The sequence below is a fragment of the Tenrec ecaudatus genome, chromosome 10 (assembly GCF_050624435.1).
Source record: "Tenrec ecaudatus isolate mTenEca1 chromosome 10, mTenEca1.hap1, whole genome shotgun sequence".
In the NCBI taxonomy this organism is placed as follows: domain Eukaryota; kingdom Metazoa; phylum Chordata; class Mammalia; order Afrosoricida; family Tenrecidae; genus Tenrec; species Tenrec ecaudatus.
Window position 1 is genome coordinate 93,682,275 of NC_134539.1, and position 15,768 is coordinate 93,698,042.

The 15,768-nt window shown below is 50.1% G+C and overlaps 1 protein-coding gene across 1 annotated transcript; it reads left to right on the forward strand.

Annotated features, from left to right (window-relative positions):
• The first annotated feature begins 5,482 nt into the window (after window positions 1–5,482).
• RGR (retinal G protein coupled receptor) lies at window positions 5,483–14,106 on the forward strand. Its single transcript, XM_075559579.1, has 7 exons — window positions 5,483–5,561; window positions 7,120–7,276; window positions 8,628–8,749; window positions 10,818–10,971; window positions 11,939–12,056; window positions 13,381–13,494; window positions 13,960–14,106. The coding sequence occupies exons 1-7, from the start codon at window positions 5,483–5,485 to the stop codon at window positions 14,104–14,106; spliced, it is 891 nt and encodes a 296-aa protein (XP_075415694.1).
• Window positions 14,107–15,768: the final 1,662 nt, after the last annotated feature.

Consider the following 15,768-nt stretch of genomic DNA (forward strand, 5'->3'; position numbering starts at 1 on the left):
CCCCCTAGGGTTTCCCGTATGGGTTCCAATAAATTTCTTCCCTTTTGCTTAAAAAAAAAAAAGATGTATTGACATAGATGCTGCAACATTAGAACAATTGTGAGGACAGGCGCAGGACCAGATGTGTTTTGTTCTAGTGCACAGAGGGTCTGTGAGTTAGAACCGTTCGATGATGTGCCTAACCACATCAGTGATGTGGATGTAATCCTATTTGGGAAGAGGCAGTTTTCTGTTGTTGTTAATTAGCCCATGGAAGTGTGGGATGTGTGCTAAACCTACATGCTTCAGAGTCGGAAAAGGACCAGAATGCACACACATACAAAGGAGAAGGCAGACAGGTGATATGTGAGGACAGTGTTTAAGCCAAGGAACCAAGGAAGGACTGGGGCTTCCAATAAGAACGCTGACACCCTGATTTGGGCGTTTAGCCTCCAGAACTGTGAGAAAGTTACTTTCTGCTTGTCAAAGGCACCACCCTATTTCTGCTTTGGCAGCTCCTTAGCTGAAGGAGCCCTGGTAGCACTGTGGGTCCGGTGCAGGGATGCTAACAGTCAGGTCAGCCATTCTCACTCATCTGCCGCTCCAGAAGAGCGGGGTGAGATTGTCTGCACCCATAAAGATGGACAGTTTCAGAAACCATGTATAAGGTCACTCTGAGTCAGAATTAACTTGATAGCAATAGGTTTGTGTGTGTGTGGGGGGGGGGGTGCAGCTAACTAAAATACCTTCCTCTTCCCATACCAGCTGATATCATTTTCTCATTATTCCCATCGGTACCTTCTTCTCCCCCAAACAAAAGATCATCCCTACGTGCCCTATGCCTTTGCCTTTGCCCAAGATAACGATGCTTCTGTCGATGCCTGCCCTTCTGTCTTATCCTGGTTCACTAGCCCCTTTTTAATAGGTTCACTAGGGCGATCTTACAGGTGTGGGGGAACAAGCACACAGACATACAGATGAACCAGCAATGCAATATGGAGGTTGGTTGGTGGCAAAGGAACGGCTCTAGGATACCCATCTCCTCAGAAAGGCTTCCTGGAGGAGTCAGACTATAGTTGGGGGATTTCAGTCCCCAAAGCCTTTTTGATTTTCAGTGGATTGCTTTGTGTCCCGGCCAGCTAGACAGCCATGTGCGTGCATGCATGCATAAACCCTGTTAGTCTCTGCGGGACTCTGGTCCCCATTGCTTGCTCCCTGCAGACTCTTGACCAGGCTGCATGCGGCAGCTGCCATGTTCCTGACCACGTGACTCTGTTCCCGGCAAGGTGGCACCACCCAGTGTCCGCTGCCATCTTTGTTGTGGGACAACTGACCATGTGATCCCAGCCAAGATGGCACCCACTGCTCCAAACACATGGGGAGCAGTGCTCACTGGGCTGGCTGCTCGGCCCTGGGAACTCACTAGGCCCACCTAGTCCCCGATGATTGGGCACTCCCTACCCCTCCCCTCCCTTTTGTTTTCTCCTGGTTTTACAAAAAAGCTGTTTTAGCATTCTGCCAGTTGGCTAGTTTAGGGTTTGTTTGTTTGTTTGTTTGTTTTTCCTACCGGCTGGTTTCCCATTGCCGAAGCCTCAACCAAAGGCATTCGGGAGCCACGCCCCTGAATAATTCACTTATTTCTGATGGCCTTTCAGCAATTCTGCTTTCAGCACGTGCCTGGTACAGCTCCACTGGGACAGTATGTCTCCCGCCAAGAATCCCAATTTCCCTACGATGTTCCCTGAGCCAATTGACAATCTCTTCTCCCCTTCAGGAGTTCAGAAGGCCACTCGTGCCAGTGGGCACCTTTGACGGCTACTGGAAGGCCACTCCAAGCAGTGGTCTCACCTTGGGAGGTCTAGTGAATTACTCATGCCAGTAGGTCCCTCCACAGGCCCTGTACGGTCACCCAAGCAGGTGGGCTGTCTAGAAAAGTCAGGCTCCAGTTTGCTGGCAAAGACTAGGTCCACGACCCCACCCCCCGCCTACAGGGGCACCTGCTCGAGGCCCCAGTTTCACAGCATCCTGAAACTGCAGTCACTGGCCTTGATGCATCGAGCTTTCGTGATGCTGGTTGTGTTTTCTAGATGGGTATTGGAGGATCTGCCCCCCTCATATCCCGTCCTGACCTTCTCGCCTGACCCTGGGCACCATTCGCAGGTGAAACCATGGGTGCTGTTGCACCCAGACCCCTCAGAAACAGGGCACACAGACAAGCACCACTGAGAGCTCTTGGGGAGTGTTCCACTGCCACCCCAGGACAGATAAGTACTCCACAGAAAACCCTACCTCAGATCCATCATAGTCTTTAAGCCAGTAAATGCTTTATCCCCATTCCTGTGTTTAAAGTAAACTAGCACCCATGCCTGTCAGTCCTGAGATTTCTTTTCTAACCTTCTCAAGACACTAACCCACACCTCCACGGGCACTGCCATCTCACAGCCTTACCCGTCTCACCTAAACTGTCCACCTGCTTTGTTTCTTCCAGAAGTCGTTAGGTTACCAATGCCTCTGAACCAAGTGTGCCAGCTCCAGGACCCCCAGCTCATGAACCACGCCAACCCCATCTATCAAGGACCCTGATTGGACAACCCCTTCTCCCAGAGTGTGGACTCAAAGCCCCACTCCATGCCACTTTCACCAGGAGGAAGTAGCTAGAGATAGCATCACCCAGTTCCCCAAAGATTTGAGTCCATGCCCCATCAGTGGGGAAATGTTAGGTAGCAGAGCAGAGACCAGGGTGTCCACCGGGCATGCGCCAATACAGGCCCCGAGGCGGTTGCAGGGGGTGAGGGAGAAGTACCCCTAGGTGGCCAGTATACCTGGATTGACCCAATCTAGGCCAAATGGGCTTAAGTCAGCCAATGGGGTCAACCAGTACCATCAACCACGCCTACCAGCAGAAGGTCCTGAAAACCAGAAATTGGAGACCACCGCTCTTTTTCCTGCTACTTCTCTGCCTTCCACTTGGCCATGCTGTGGTCTCTCTCTCTCTCAGGTCTCAGGTCACCATGTGTGGGGGGGTGCAGTCCCATGTTCGGTGACTGTAAAACCTTAAACTTCTTCTGTCCTTTAAAAAAAAACAACAACAACCACTTGGATCACAAACCAGGCTTCAATGTGAATTCTTTCTTATGTGAAGCCAAGGACTAAGGTATTTCTCACCCAAGGAATCTTAACATTCTGTTTAGTTGTTACACTTGGATGTAGGTACAACCCCTCTGAGAGGAAAATGGGCATGGTAGTTACATAATTGACAGTTTAAGGAGTAAGCGTGTAGGGCTGGAGTCTAGCTTGTCAATAAGATCATAGCCAACGAGGCCTCTGTGTGGACATGGCCTTCTCCTGAGGATTCTGGAAAATCTGATATTTCCTCCTGGAAGGCGGGAGACACTTCTCTCTCTCTCTCTGCCACTCCTTGGAAGACATGGCAGCTGACAAGACACATGGAACTACCCTAGTTCCCTGAGCTGGAAAAGCCACATGGACCTGCCCTGCTGCAAGTGCCCTGAGCTGGAAAAGCCACATGGACCTGCCCTGCTGCAACCGGACCTCGGAAGCCGGAGAAACCACAGAGAGACCCCTGCCAGCACTGAGATGCTGCCACTGGATCCAAAGACTTTCTGTGATCGTCCTGCATTTGGCATCATTGCATGTGTTTGTGAGTCTGAAGAGGACTGTATAGATTGGTATTGGACATATGGGCTAGTATTGGACTTATGGACTTAGACTGGACTGGGTTGGATGCTTTCTCAACGTTCAATTCCTTTTGTATATAAAACTATTTCTTATTCATATGCATGTTTCTATGGATTTGTTTCTCGAATGTACCCAGACTAACACGATGGGAAATAGAGAGACATTGACAGAACACAGTGGCCACACCAAGTCAGAGGGTGCTGATGAAGGTGCTAGTGCCCAGGCACAGGATATGGGTCATTTGTGCCAGCTCCACCCATGAGTCACAAGGCAACCTCAGGCCAATTCTTAATTACTTAAACCTCCATTTCCTCACCTAAAATGTTGGGCTTTACTTCATGAAGTTGTTGTCGGAATTATTACGCAATCGTATAGCATAAGGCCTGACCCATTGTGAGCGTTTAATAAGCATGATTGTGCTGCTTTCTATGACTCGCCTGTCAGTTTGGTGTATTGTGATGCTGGCATGTGTGCCACTAACATTTCAAATCCCAGCAGCATTACCCATGGTGGACAGGTTTCTGCACAGCTTCCAGATGAAAACCGACTGGGAGGAAGAACTGCCCAACTGGGGACAGAAGAGGTTTTCTAATCCTGGGAAGACTTTCAGCCTTAGAAGACCACAGGGCCGGTTCGACCCTGTCCTGTAGGATTGGTCTGAGTCACAATCAACTCGATGGCAGTGAGTGATGTTTAAGGAGGAAGAAAGGTGCAGGCCACTACTGTGTACCTTGCTGTTGGAAACCTGATGAATTGCAGCAGGTCATTTTCCAATTGACTGCTGAAAGATGAGCCCATGCGAATGGAAGGCACTCAAAAGACAAGTGGGGGAAAGCAGCCTTCTCAAAATAGAGTCGACCTTCATCAGGTGGATGGAGCAAACTTGGAGGACCTTAATTTGCTGAGGCAGGACTCAAAATGAGAGGAAACAGCTGCACACATCCACTAATAATTGAAATGTGGAATGTGAAGTAGGAATCTAGGAAAATTGTAATCCATGAGAAATAAGAGCGTCCACACAAAGATCAATATCCTAGGCATCCATGTGATAAAATCGACTGGTATTGGACATTTTGAATCAGACCATAATCTGACCTATGAGATTGGGAAGGACAAATTGAAAAGGAATGATATCACATTCATTATCAAAAGGGCATTTCAACATCTATCTTTTTTAAAACCGTTTTTAACCCTCAAGCTTCCTCCAACACTTGTGATCATTCACTCAATCATAAGCACACACCACATACACATGTACACACCATGCACACACCCAAGGACATACATTGGCACATGCTCACACATACATAAATATATACACACATGTATGCGTGCAAAGCTCAAAGCTCACATTTACACATCCATGCTTTCACATACACATACATACACCCAGGTGCACACATATGCATATGCACTGATGCTCAGCTTGCCAATGCCTGTGAACATGGACAAACCTGGCTCCTACCCAACTCTTAGCGATAGCTGCAGCTCAAATTCCTCATTCCATTCATTTCTTGGGTAATTATGCAACTCTTTTCCAATTCTGCTGTTTGGACTCTTGCTTTTTAATCCAGTCTGGTGGGGCCGAAATGAATGAGACAGGACTCCATCCAGGTTCACAATGGTCTTATTGTTCAACTGATGAATGAATTCCTTCTCTTCGGGCCAAAACTTTGAAGGGCGGCAGCAGGAATAGCCCACGATTCAGCATAAGAGATGGGCTGCTATGTCAGCAGCCCCTTTAAAAGGGAAGCTTTACTTGAGCGTCCAGAGAAGAGCCAGCCTACAAGGGTCGGACTCAAGTATGTTGGAGCCCGGGACCCTGCCTCCTGGTTTCGGGGAGCTTGAAGTGCTGGCCGTGGGCACAGTGCTGCTGGTGGAAGGTGAGTTGGGCCAGACAAGGACAAGAACCCCATGGTTCCCAAGAATCGAGTTACAGCTATCATCTGGCAAGTATTTCCCCCAAACCAGGCAGGGTGCCGCGCCTTCTTGGCTACCTGATCCTGGTGCAAGACCAGGGACAGCAGAACTGCTGTCTCTATGAGGTGCATCTTGATGTGGGGACTCAGAGCGTGGAACCCAGCTGGGGACGAGGAGGTTGATGTTTCAGAGAGGGCATTTGACAGAAAATGACCAAGATTAAAGGCTTCTGACTTTTTTTCTCTGTCCTTCCAACCAGGAGGAAGTTTAACTCATTCCAGGAGGTCCTGCTTAGACTCCTGTAAAATGCCAGACCCTTAAAAGTTATGTGTGTGTGTGTGTGTGTGTGTGTGTGTGTGTGTGTGTGTGTGTGTGTGTGTGTGTGAATGTGACCAAGTCCCCTCAGCTCGCTGGCATTAAAGTCCTGACACACCATAGATGGTTAGGATAGCTTAATATAGATACGAAGTGCTTACCTTTGTAGACACATGGGGATTTTAATTTAGCTATTTCGTCTGCTCTAGCTCCACATGTCTACCACCCCCCACCCCCTAAGTCCACTGACAGGCAATCCAGCCCAGGAAGTGCCTGTGCCCATCCCACACCTAAGAAGCTCATTGAGACCAGTCTGGACAGCAGAGCCAGTATGGCTAAATCAGTCGAAGGCTGGATTTATGGGCATCTAGCCCTCGTTCAAAGCAATTGCAGAGACGTGATCCACACACCTTGTCACCTGATGAGAATCATAGCGGAGAGGGAATGGTAGCCACAGGCACAGTTCCGGTGCCCCCTCTTCCAAGAACCTTCCAGTCCGGCCTCCCTCCAGTCCCCAATCAGGCCACGACGTTTTAGCACTGTGTATCCTTGTACACACGGTTCCCTTTTTCGGGAATGCTCCTCCATTTATTTCCCCTGTAAATGCCCACAGTTTTCGTTTTCGAGAGAGAGGCTAAGGTTCAGAGATTTGAAGGCGTTTGGTCAAGTCGAAACTCTAGGTCTAGCCTATCTGAGCTGGAGACAGCTCATTTGAAGCGGACCTCCTGCCTCCCATCCTCACAGCTCCTTCCACACTCTGCCTCATCCAGACTCTCCTGGACTCTGCTCCCTTGCCCTATTGGGAAAAGCAGGCACTTTGGAATTTAAGAGAACTGTGTTCAACCGGCTTCCCCAATGACTAGTTATTGATCAGATGCAGGTAGCAAGTCTCTCTGAGCCTCCGTTTCTCACTATACACGGGGAAGACTGGGTGTAGAGAGCTTTGAATGAGGTCCCATATCTATTATCACAGCATGAACCTCACTGTACTTCCTACACTGTGTCCTTGACTGTCTCACATTAGACAGTGAGTGCAGAGGTCAAGGGCTGTGCCTCTGCTGTCTGTGTCTAAGGGTCGGTCCACCGGGGGGCGGTATAGAAGAACTATGGGTGAAAGGAAGCTGAAGCGCCATCCACCACAAGGCACATGGGTTGGACCCCAGCAGGCTCACTAATCTTGATGCCGCAACCTCCTCTTCCTTTCAGCACTCTCTGGCCTCAGTCTCAATGGCCTGACCATCCTCTCTTTCTGCAAGATCCCAGAGATCCGGACACCTGGCCACCTGTTGGTGCTGAACTTGGCCCTGGCGGATAGTGGGATCAGCCTGAATGCCCTGGTTGCAGCCATATCCAGCCTCCGCCGGTACTGCCTCTGTCTGTCTTGTCCGCCCTCACGCATACATGCGTTCCATGGACCTATGGGCCCACCCCGGGGCTAACCTCTGGGTGCAGAACAGCAGCATCAGAACAGCAGGTGCAAGGCCAAGTTCTTCCCACAGTAGAAAGCTAGCCTGAGAGTAAATGATGGACAGGCTGTGCTAAGCTATGTCTGAATTGCAGACTCCCCCTCCAGAGTGGTAACTGGTTTCTGAAGGTCAGGAACTATTCACACTTGGTCAACAGAGAGGGTGCACTGTAGAGATTGAGAGCATGGACGACTGCTTCACAACTATTCTAGGGACCCAGACTACCTGGGTTAGGGACCCGGCTCCATAGTTTCTAGCTCTGACTCTCCTCGGTACATTGCATGTTATCCCCTAACTCATATGGGTAGCTAGAAATGCAGACGGGTTAGCTGCAAGTAACCTCAAACAGTGCTCAACACATGTTGTTATTGCGTGCCAATGAATCAATTCTGACTCGTGGTGACCCGATAGAACAGTCTAGAACTGCTCCATAGGGTTTGCTAAGCCATGATCTCTACAAGAGCAAGATGGCTAGATCTTTCCTCCTGCTGCCAATTCAAACCATTCAACTTTGGGTTAGTAGCTAAGTGGTAAACCATTGAGCTACCAGGGCTGCTTGCTCAACACACGTAAGACCTAAATAAGTGTTTGTGAAAGCAAACAATGTTTTATCAAATATCAGGGTCTCCTTATTGCAAACCACAATCTCTGATCAGGGCTGCAGGTTTGCAGAAAACAAACTCACTGGTTTGTTTTCTGAGGAAGACTAAATATTCCTTATTGGTTGTTTTGTTTTGGACATTAAACTTGTCATTTCAAGGTCATCTGGGAGTCAATCTGTCTAAATTTGAAGAGATCTTCCTCTACTGTACCCTGACTTTATACTCCCCTCACCTCCTTCCACCCAGGAAGAGCAACTGCAACTTCACCTTTGCTTGGACCATGGACTTGAGAGTTGGGAAACCTGAAGTCTTTGACTTTACCTTCATCTGCTGCATGAGGCTCTCTGAGGCTCAGTTTCCCCGTGTTTCAAATACAGGCATGAGTGCTCTGAGCCTATTGTACTTCTTGTGATGCCAGCACTGGACCACACAGGGAGGCCCCTGGATAACGCACAGATGATTAGTTGGGAGAGTTTGCTTTCAAACCCACCACTTTCAGGGAGAGGCATGAGCTGTTTAGCCTCAGTCTTCTCGTGGGAAAGCACAGCTCCCTAGGGACTGGTTATGGCCTCCAAACTGATCATGGGAAGTGGGGGGAGGGGGTAGAGAGGAGGGGAAGAGTGACTGGTACCCAGTGTCCCTACAGGCACTGGCCCTATGGCTCAGACGGCTGCCAGGCACACGGCTTCCAAGGTTTCGCGATGGCCCTGGCCAGCATCTGCAGCTGTGCAGCCATTGCCTGGGAACGCTACCACCACTACTGCACCCGTATGTCTTTGGGGTCCCAGATCAGGGTAGCCCATACAGACTGGGGAGGAGGAGAAGCAGGGAGGGAGGGGTGGTAAGGATGAAGTCCCCATCAACGTTTCCTGGCACAGGCGAGTTTGGGTGGGTGTCAGAGTGCATGGGTGTAGCACTCATTTCAGGACAGGACAGAGATGGGAAAGTGCAGAGGCAGGACAAGTAGAAGCCATGAAAGGCTCCCTGTGCCATTGACGAAGTCCCAGACAGATCAGGGATCCTCTCTGAGCCTCAGTCTTCTCCTCTTGGGGAGGGGGTCTGCTTTTACTAACCAAGCTCACAGTTTTATGTTAAAAATCAAATAAGATCCTGAGTACAGAAGATGGCCCCGGGGGTAGGCAATGTTGTGGGGCAGGGAAGAGGGTGTGTGCGGTGTAGAGCTGGGACCTCACCATTCCCAGGAACTCGTCATGGTCAAGGCTCCAGGGAGACCAGTGCAGCTCAATTATCTCATACTGTCTTCAGCATGTTGGCCATATCAGGGTACCATCTGGTCTGTAGCATACATATTTTTGTTAAAAGTGACTCACTTGTGAAAGCTAGACCATGTGTTTTAGCCTGACTTTAAACAGTATCTGTGAAATCATTGGTTTAATGCATTATTCTAACTTGAACCCCCTCTAAGAGAAGAGCCGTTAAAATAAAAGTATATTCATCCATAGACTACCTTGGTGCTCTGCTCCCCAACAGGGTGTGTGGATACAGGATGGGAGCTGTGACTCGGCCCACCCCCAGATCAAATCCTCGGTCTGCAGATTGGGAAACAGAGTGGTTCTGTAGCTTGTCCGTGGGTCACACGGCCAGTCCGGTACAGAGCCGGTATGTGCTGAGGTCTTCTGAGACAGTCACTCCTTTTATCTCCTAAACCGAGCTGCTCTGCATGTGCCCACCTTGGGGGTGGTCCCTTTGGCAAGGAAGTGGCCACTGTGCATCTCTCCTCAGATGCCGCCCTCCAGTGCCCTCCCCGCCAAAGGGCTGCCTTCCTGTTACCGGTGTTGAAAGTGAGCCACCCCTGCCTCCTCTCAGAGCTCCTGTCCCAGGACTCTTAGCTCCTCCCAGCTCCCCAGCTTCCCTCAATGGGTCACCACCCCTACTGCAATACTCCCGCCCCTGGTAGGGCAGTCCATGCCCTCTTGCCCTGTCCTGAAGGGGGTGAACATGGTGGGCCAGCGTGGACACAGGAAAATTGAATGGGAGGCAAACAGCAGGCCCAAAGGGTCTGCTCCATCCCTGGTAGCCTGAAACATGTCACTCTGCTCATCCATTTAAAGCCTGAAAGTAAAAAAAGTGGGCATTTAGTACTGTCACAGGCAAACAAATGCTATGTGAACCCGATGCATGGAAGCAAAGTGCCAGGGAAGTGAGGGGTGGTCTGCTCTTTTCACCAAATTCCCGTGCCCTGCCCTGTCCTGCACGAGAAGGGGTATCAGAGGAAGGAAGCCTGAAGGCTAGGCCCAGGGCTCCCTACAGTGTGGCCTGTCAAAAGGTCATGGGTGAAGATGATGAACATGGACGAGGTGAGTTCCGTGGAACTCATCACACCAAAGGATGTTGTCAGGACCCCTCCCTGCCATGTGTACAGAAAGGGTCCTTGGTCCTGATTCAGGAGTTCTCAGAAGTATCCGTGAGCTCCAGATGGATGTGGATGCTTATGAGCAAGGTCCCAGAATAGTGATCCGCCTAGGCTTCCTGCCTTCCTTCTTCAATCCTCTGGGCTGGATTACTGGATCACACAGTAATTCCATGCCCCTTCCTTCATCTCCCTAACCTCTAAAGACAATGATGGGGGGCTTCTGCTGGGAGCCCTTTACCCTCCATGAAGTCTTTTCTCCTTCTGGCAACTCCCCAGGGGATGGTCATCCTCTTCGTTGTTCAGAGGAGAACACTGAGGCTCAGAGATGCTCCCCATGTGTGTAGGCTCCCAGTAGTTAAAAATTGGGAGAGGGATTTAGGGGACCCTCTGCCTGACCAGCAGGCTCACTTTCTTTAGATTGGTTGGTTCTCCTCTGCTCATCCTCACTGTCCTGCCATGCAGGGAGCCCATTTGCTTGGAGTTCAGCAAGCACCCTGGTGCTCTTCGTGTGGCTATCGTCTGCTTTCTGGGCAGCCCTGCCCCTGCTGGGCTGGGGGCACTATGACTATGAGCCACTTGGCACGTGCTGCACGCTGGACTACTCCAAAGGTGACAGGTAAGGCCTCAAACAGTGGGTGCCCCCACTGTAAACCCAAATGTTGAAATGCCAACATTTGCCAGCCAAGTTCAACTCCTGGGTTACGACACTGAGAGCTGGCATTGGACAGAGAGCACCAAGTCTGAAGGCTGAGGGATGGGGACACTTTGCAAGTCAACGATCACTGCTCTGTCCATGGAGGGGCATCAAGCAGAGAGTTGTGCCTCTGCCACTGACCTGTGTCATTGCAACGGTCACAGCGCTCCGTAAGCCCTTGGTTGTATTCAGCAGTCCAGTGTCCTGAATATAACATCCGCATCTCTGAAGGGACCATGTCCTTAGTTAGAGGGATCCCTCCAGCTGGGAGTTCCGTTCCTCTGAATTCCCAGGACCCAGGCCTGGGGAGACAACTTTGAGTGCACGGTGGCCCCTGCCACTAGAGAGGGTACACTCTCTGGGAAACCAGGACTTTGAGAGCCCCTTTTTTAGTGGTTCATGTGGACCACATCCTCCCCCCTCCTTGCTTCCCCTGCAGCCTGCAGTACACGCCACATGACGCCTCCTTATGAACCTCCTGCCCTTGATGGCAGGCTTCCATGGGGGAGAGCATTGGCCTGCCCCCCCCATCTGGAGCTCTCCCACAGGTGTTACCAGGCTGTCCAGTCCCCCTCGAAGGCCTTCCTTTTTGTTCTCCCTGGTGAACACCCAGGAGGGCTGGGCAGTTTGCAGAAAGCCTGGCTGGGCACCTGAACTCAAAGCAGCACTCGTTCCCCTTCCCCTCTCCGCCCCCCCCCCCCCACCATCTTCCTGGTTCCTAGAGTTACATGAGGGCCTATGCCCTACGGTGGTTCCTGGCTCTGGAAGGGGGTTCATCACACTGAACACCGGCATCTGCCTATTTCAAAGACCAACCTAGAGCACAGGCAGCTGGCTCTGTGAGTGGAGCCAGTCACCCTGAGAAGCGACCCTCTCTCCCTGCCTGCAGAAACTTCACCAGTTTCTTCTTCACCATGGCATTTTTCAACTTCCTCCTGCCCCTCTTCATCACACTCACTTCCTACCAGCTCATGCGGCAGAAACTCAAGAAGAGCGGCCCCCTCCAGGTAAGGACCCCACTTCCAAAGCTGGAGAATGCCCTCTGTCCATCCAGCAACACCTGGGTGTGGGCTGGGGGCTGGGGCATGGTCTGAGCATTGTGCCCAGAGTCATCAAGTGCTTCTACAATCTCCAGGTGAGGCGGCCTCTTGGCTAAAAGGCCAATTTCTACTCTGGCCTCAAGCACTTTTTGTCTTTTGGAATGGAGGACATTACAAGAGAATATGTCTCTCCGTCAATTCGTTTTTAAGATATCGAATTGGGACCTATAATTATTCCATGAAGCAGCGGTTTCCTCATTCCACTTGCGTTGCCATCTTTGCCGGAATGAAGCAATAAGAAAACACCTGCAGCTGTGGCCCAGCACCCTGACTGGCGCTGACCCCATGGGTATCGGAGTAGAACTGCCCCAGAGGGTTTCAATGCTGGGCTTTAAAGGAGATCACCAGGCCTTTCTTCCCAGGTGCCTCCAGCTGGCTTTAAACCGTTAGAATTTTTGATTAGCAGTTAGAGTAGCACTAATTCTTTGCACTACCTGGGAACTCTAATGAGAGCATAGACACTCATTTTTAGCATTAATACATTTTAGTATCTGAGAATATGTGGGAAGCAGGAACTATGGAGATGTCCCAGGAGATCAGATGGAGTGGTAAGTTTCGTGTTGGGCTATTAACCTCGAAGTCTATGGTTCAAACCCACCTGTGACTCCTCAGGAGAAAAATTAGTTCCCTCCTGAAATGAAATCACAAGTTGTGTCCCCCTGGAAAGCCCTGGGATAAAGCTGTGCCATCACCCTGACCCTGACTAGCTCTGGTCCCTGATTGTCATCTCACATTGGGAAATGGAGCAATTGAGTAAGGACAGGGTGATCTCACCAGCTGGACCTAGGACTGATGTCTAAACTTTGAGGGCAACTCAACCCTGGATCTTGTCCACATAGCCCCCCCACGCATGGAACCCTAAGACACCTTATTACAGAGCTCAGACCAGAAGGAAGCTTATTACCTGGTCCATTACCAGCATCTAGATAAGTTGTGTGTGATAAAGCAATTTATCTGATAACATGTGTTATCAGGCCATATGCAGGCAATTGACGTTAAGTAGGTACAAATCACAGGCTTGAAATCCCAATCTTAAAGGCCAGAGAGGTCTCAGACTCTGTCTCAACTCCAGGACAAAGTTCATCTGGTGTCCAGTTGCCCTGCACTTGGCATCTTCCTGCAGCCCTGTCTTGCTGCTTAGCACCACTGAGGGTTCACCTGGTTTCCCAGGCAACTCAGGGCTGCTTGCCTCTGAAGCAGGGCAAGGCCTCCTAGGACCATTTCTCCCCAGGTGAACACCACTCTGCCAACCAGGACACTGCTGCTGGGCTGGGGCCCTTATGCCCTCCTGTACCTGTGTGCAGCCTGTACAGATGTGACCGGCATCTCCCCCAAACTACAGATGGTATGGAAATGCCCAACCCCCAATGGTAGAGACCGCCCATCCCTACGTCTCCAAGTGACTCATCCCCCTCTCTTTCTGTCCTATGTCCTCCGTGTCACTCTCTCCTTTGCCAAGCAACCGTAGCACACAGAGGATGCTCCCCTCCCACCCACCTACCCTGGGCCACATGGGCATACTGACTGGCATTGCCTGGGCCTTCTGTGCAATGACAAGGTTAGACAACCAGGTGGTAAGCGCATGCCCTGCATGCTTAGTATCTGTGGCTAGGGAGGATATGCATCCCAGGAGGAGCAAGTCTCACAGGGCTTCAGAAGCCAGGCTTTGCTCGCTCACTGGTAGGGGCAGTGCTTCAATGCTGCAGACGAAAGCAGAGAACAGAGGAATGGCGGGGTGAGATTCGTGGGGAGGGCTAGGGAGGGAAGCAGAAGCGTGAAAGACTCTTTCTGGGTCTTTCGGCCACAACAGGTGCCTGCCATTGTTGCAAAAGCAGTGCCCACTGTCAACGCCTGCCACTACACCCTGGGGAACAAGGTGCTCCACAGAGGGATATGGCAATTCCTTTCTCAACAAAGAAGTGGGAGGCCCCTCAGTTCTCAGGACCGAACCCAGTGAACTCTCCTTGAAGCCGCTCCAGCCAGGCCTGCCCTGCCCTTCACGCCCTGGTGATGGACTTAGCCCCTGCCAGGAAGCTACACCCAGAATCCTGCTCTCGTCACTGACAGCCAATCCCTGCCATTTCGTGGCCCAGACAGGTCCAAGTGTCCAAGTGTTGGTCTTTGATCTCCACCTAGAAAATCCAGGACCTCATGAAAGCCAATGTGTCCCGACCACCTTCCTGATCCTTTTGTAAGGATATTGATGTGTTTTCTGCCGGGTTGTTGAAGGATTGAACACACACACACAAAAAAATATGTACTCCTCATGCACATAAAAAATGCTCATTAAAAACAGCTATTGTTATAAGTAGTGTCTCTGGGTGGTATGAAGAGTTAATATGCTTGGTTTGTTTTAATCATTTTATTGGGGCTCATACAATTATTATCACAATCCAGACATCCATCCATTGTGTCAAGCACATTTGTACATTTGTTGACATCATCACTCTCAAAACATTTGATTTCTACTTGAGCCCTTGATATCAGCTCCTCATTTCCCCCCTCCCTCCCCGCTCCCCTCTCCCTCATGAACCCTTGATAATTTATAAATTATTATTTTGTCATATCTTCCACTCTCTGACATCTCCCTTCACCCACTTTTATGTTGTCCATCTCCCATGGAAGAGGTTATATGTAATCGGTTCCCCTCTTTGTACCCCACCCTCCCTCCACCCTCCCGGTATCACCACTCTCACCACTGGTCCCAAAAGGATCATCTGTCCTGGATTCCCTGTGTTTCCAGTTCCTATCTGTACCAATGTACGTCCTCTGGTCTAGCCACAGATTTATAAGGTAGGATTGAGATCATGATAGTGGGGGGAGGGAAGCATTTAAGAACTAGAGGAAAGTTGTATATTTCATCATTACTACCCTGCACCCTGACTGGCTCATTGCCTCCCCATGACCCTTCTGTAAGGGGGTGTCCAGTTGCCTCCAAATGGGCTTTGGGTCTCTACTCCGCACTCACCCTCAGATACAATGATATGATTATTTTTCTTTGATGCCTGACACCTGATCCCTTCGACACCTCGTGGTCACACAGAGTGGTTTGCTTCTTCCATGTGAACTTCGTTGCTTCTGAGCTAGATGGCCGCTTATTTACCTTTAACCCTTTAAGACCCCAGATGCTATATCTTTTGATAGCTGGGCACCTTAACCATATTTGCTTATGCACACATTTTTCTTCAGTGATCATATCGGGAAGGTGGGCATCATAGAATAATATGCTCGGTTTTTAACCTAAAATTTTGAGGTTCAAATCTACCCAGACACTCTTTGGAAGAAAGGCCTGGTGATCTACTTCTGAGAAACGAAAAATTGAAAACCCAATGGAGCTCAGGTCTACACGGACACACAGAATTAACTCGTCCCAAACCAGACATTGTTATCATTTTAAGACTTGTCAACAATTGTTGTTGTTAGCTGTAGTCAAGTCAGATTCTGACTCATGGCGACCCCATGTGTGACAGAGTATAAGTGCCCAGTAGGATATTCTAAGTGTCCTGCTGGTATAGTGGTTACACATTGGCATGCAATCCTCAAGGTCAGCAGTTTGAACCCACCAGCTGCTCCTTAAGAGAAAAATAAGAGCTTTCTACTCCCATAATAAGTTCCAGTC

Excerpts from the sequence above, each read along its gene's own strand:
- RGR (XM_075559579.1), top strand. The coding sequence starts at position 5,483 with ATGTTGGAGCCCGGGACCCTGCCTCCTGGTTTCGGGGAGCTTGAAGTG. Across the intron at positions 5,562-7,119 it reads CACAGTGCTGCTGGTGGAAG|CACTCTCTGGCCTCAGTCTC; the intron begins GTGAGTTGGGCC and ends TCTTCCTTTCAG. Across the intron at positions 10,972-11,938 it reads GACTACTCCAAAGGTGACAG|AAACTTCACCAGTTTCTTCT; the intron begins GTAAGGCCTCAA and ends CCCTGCCTGCAG.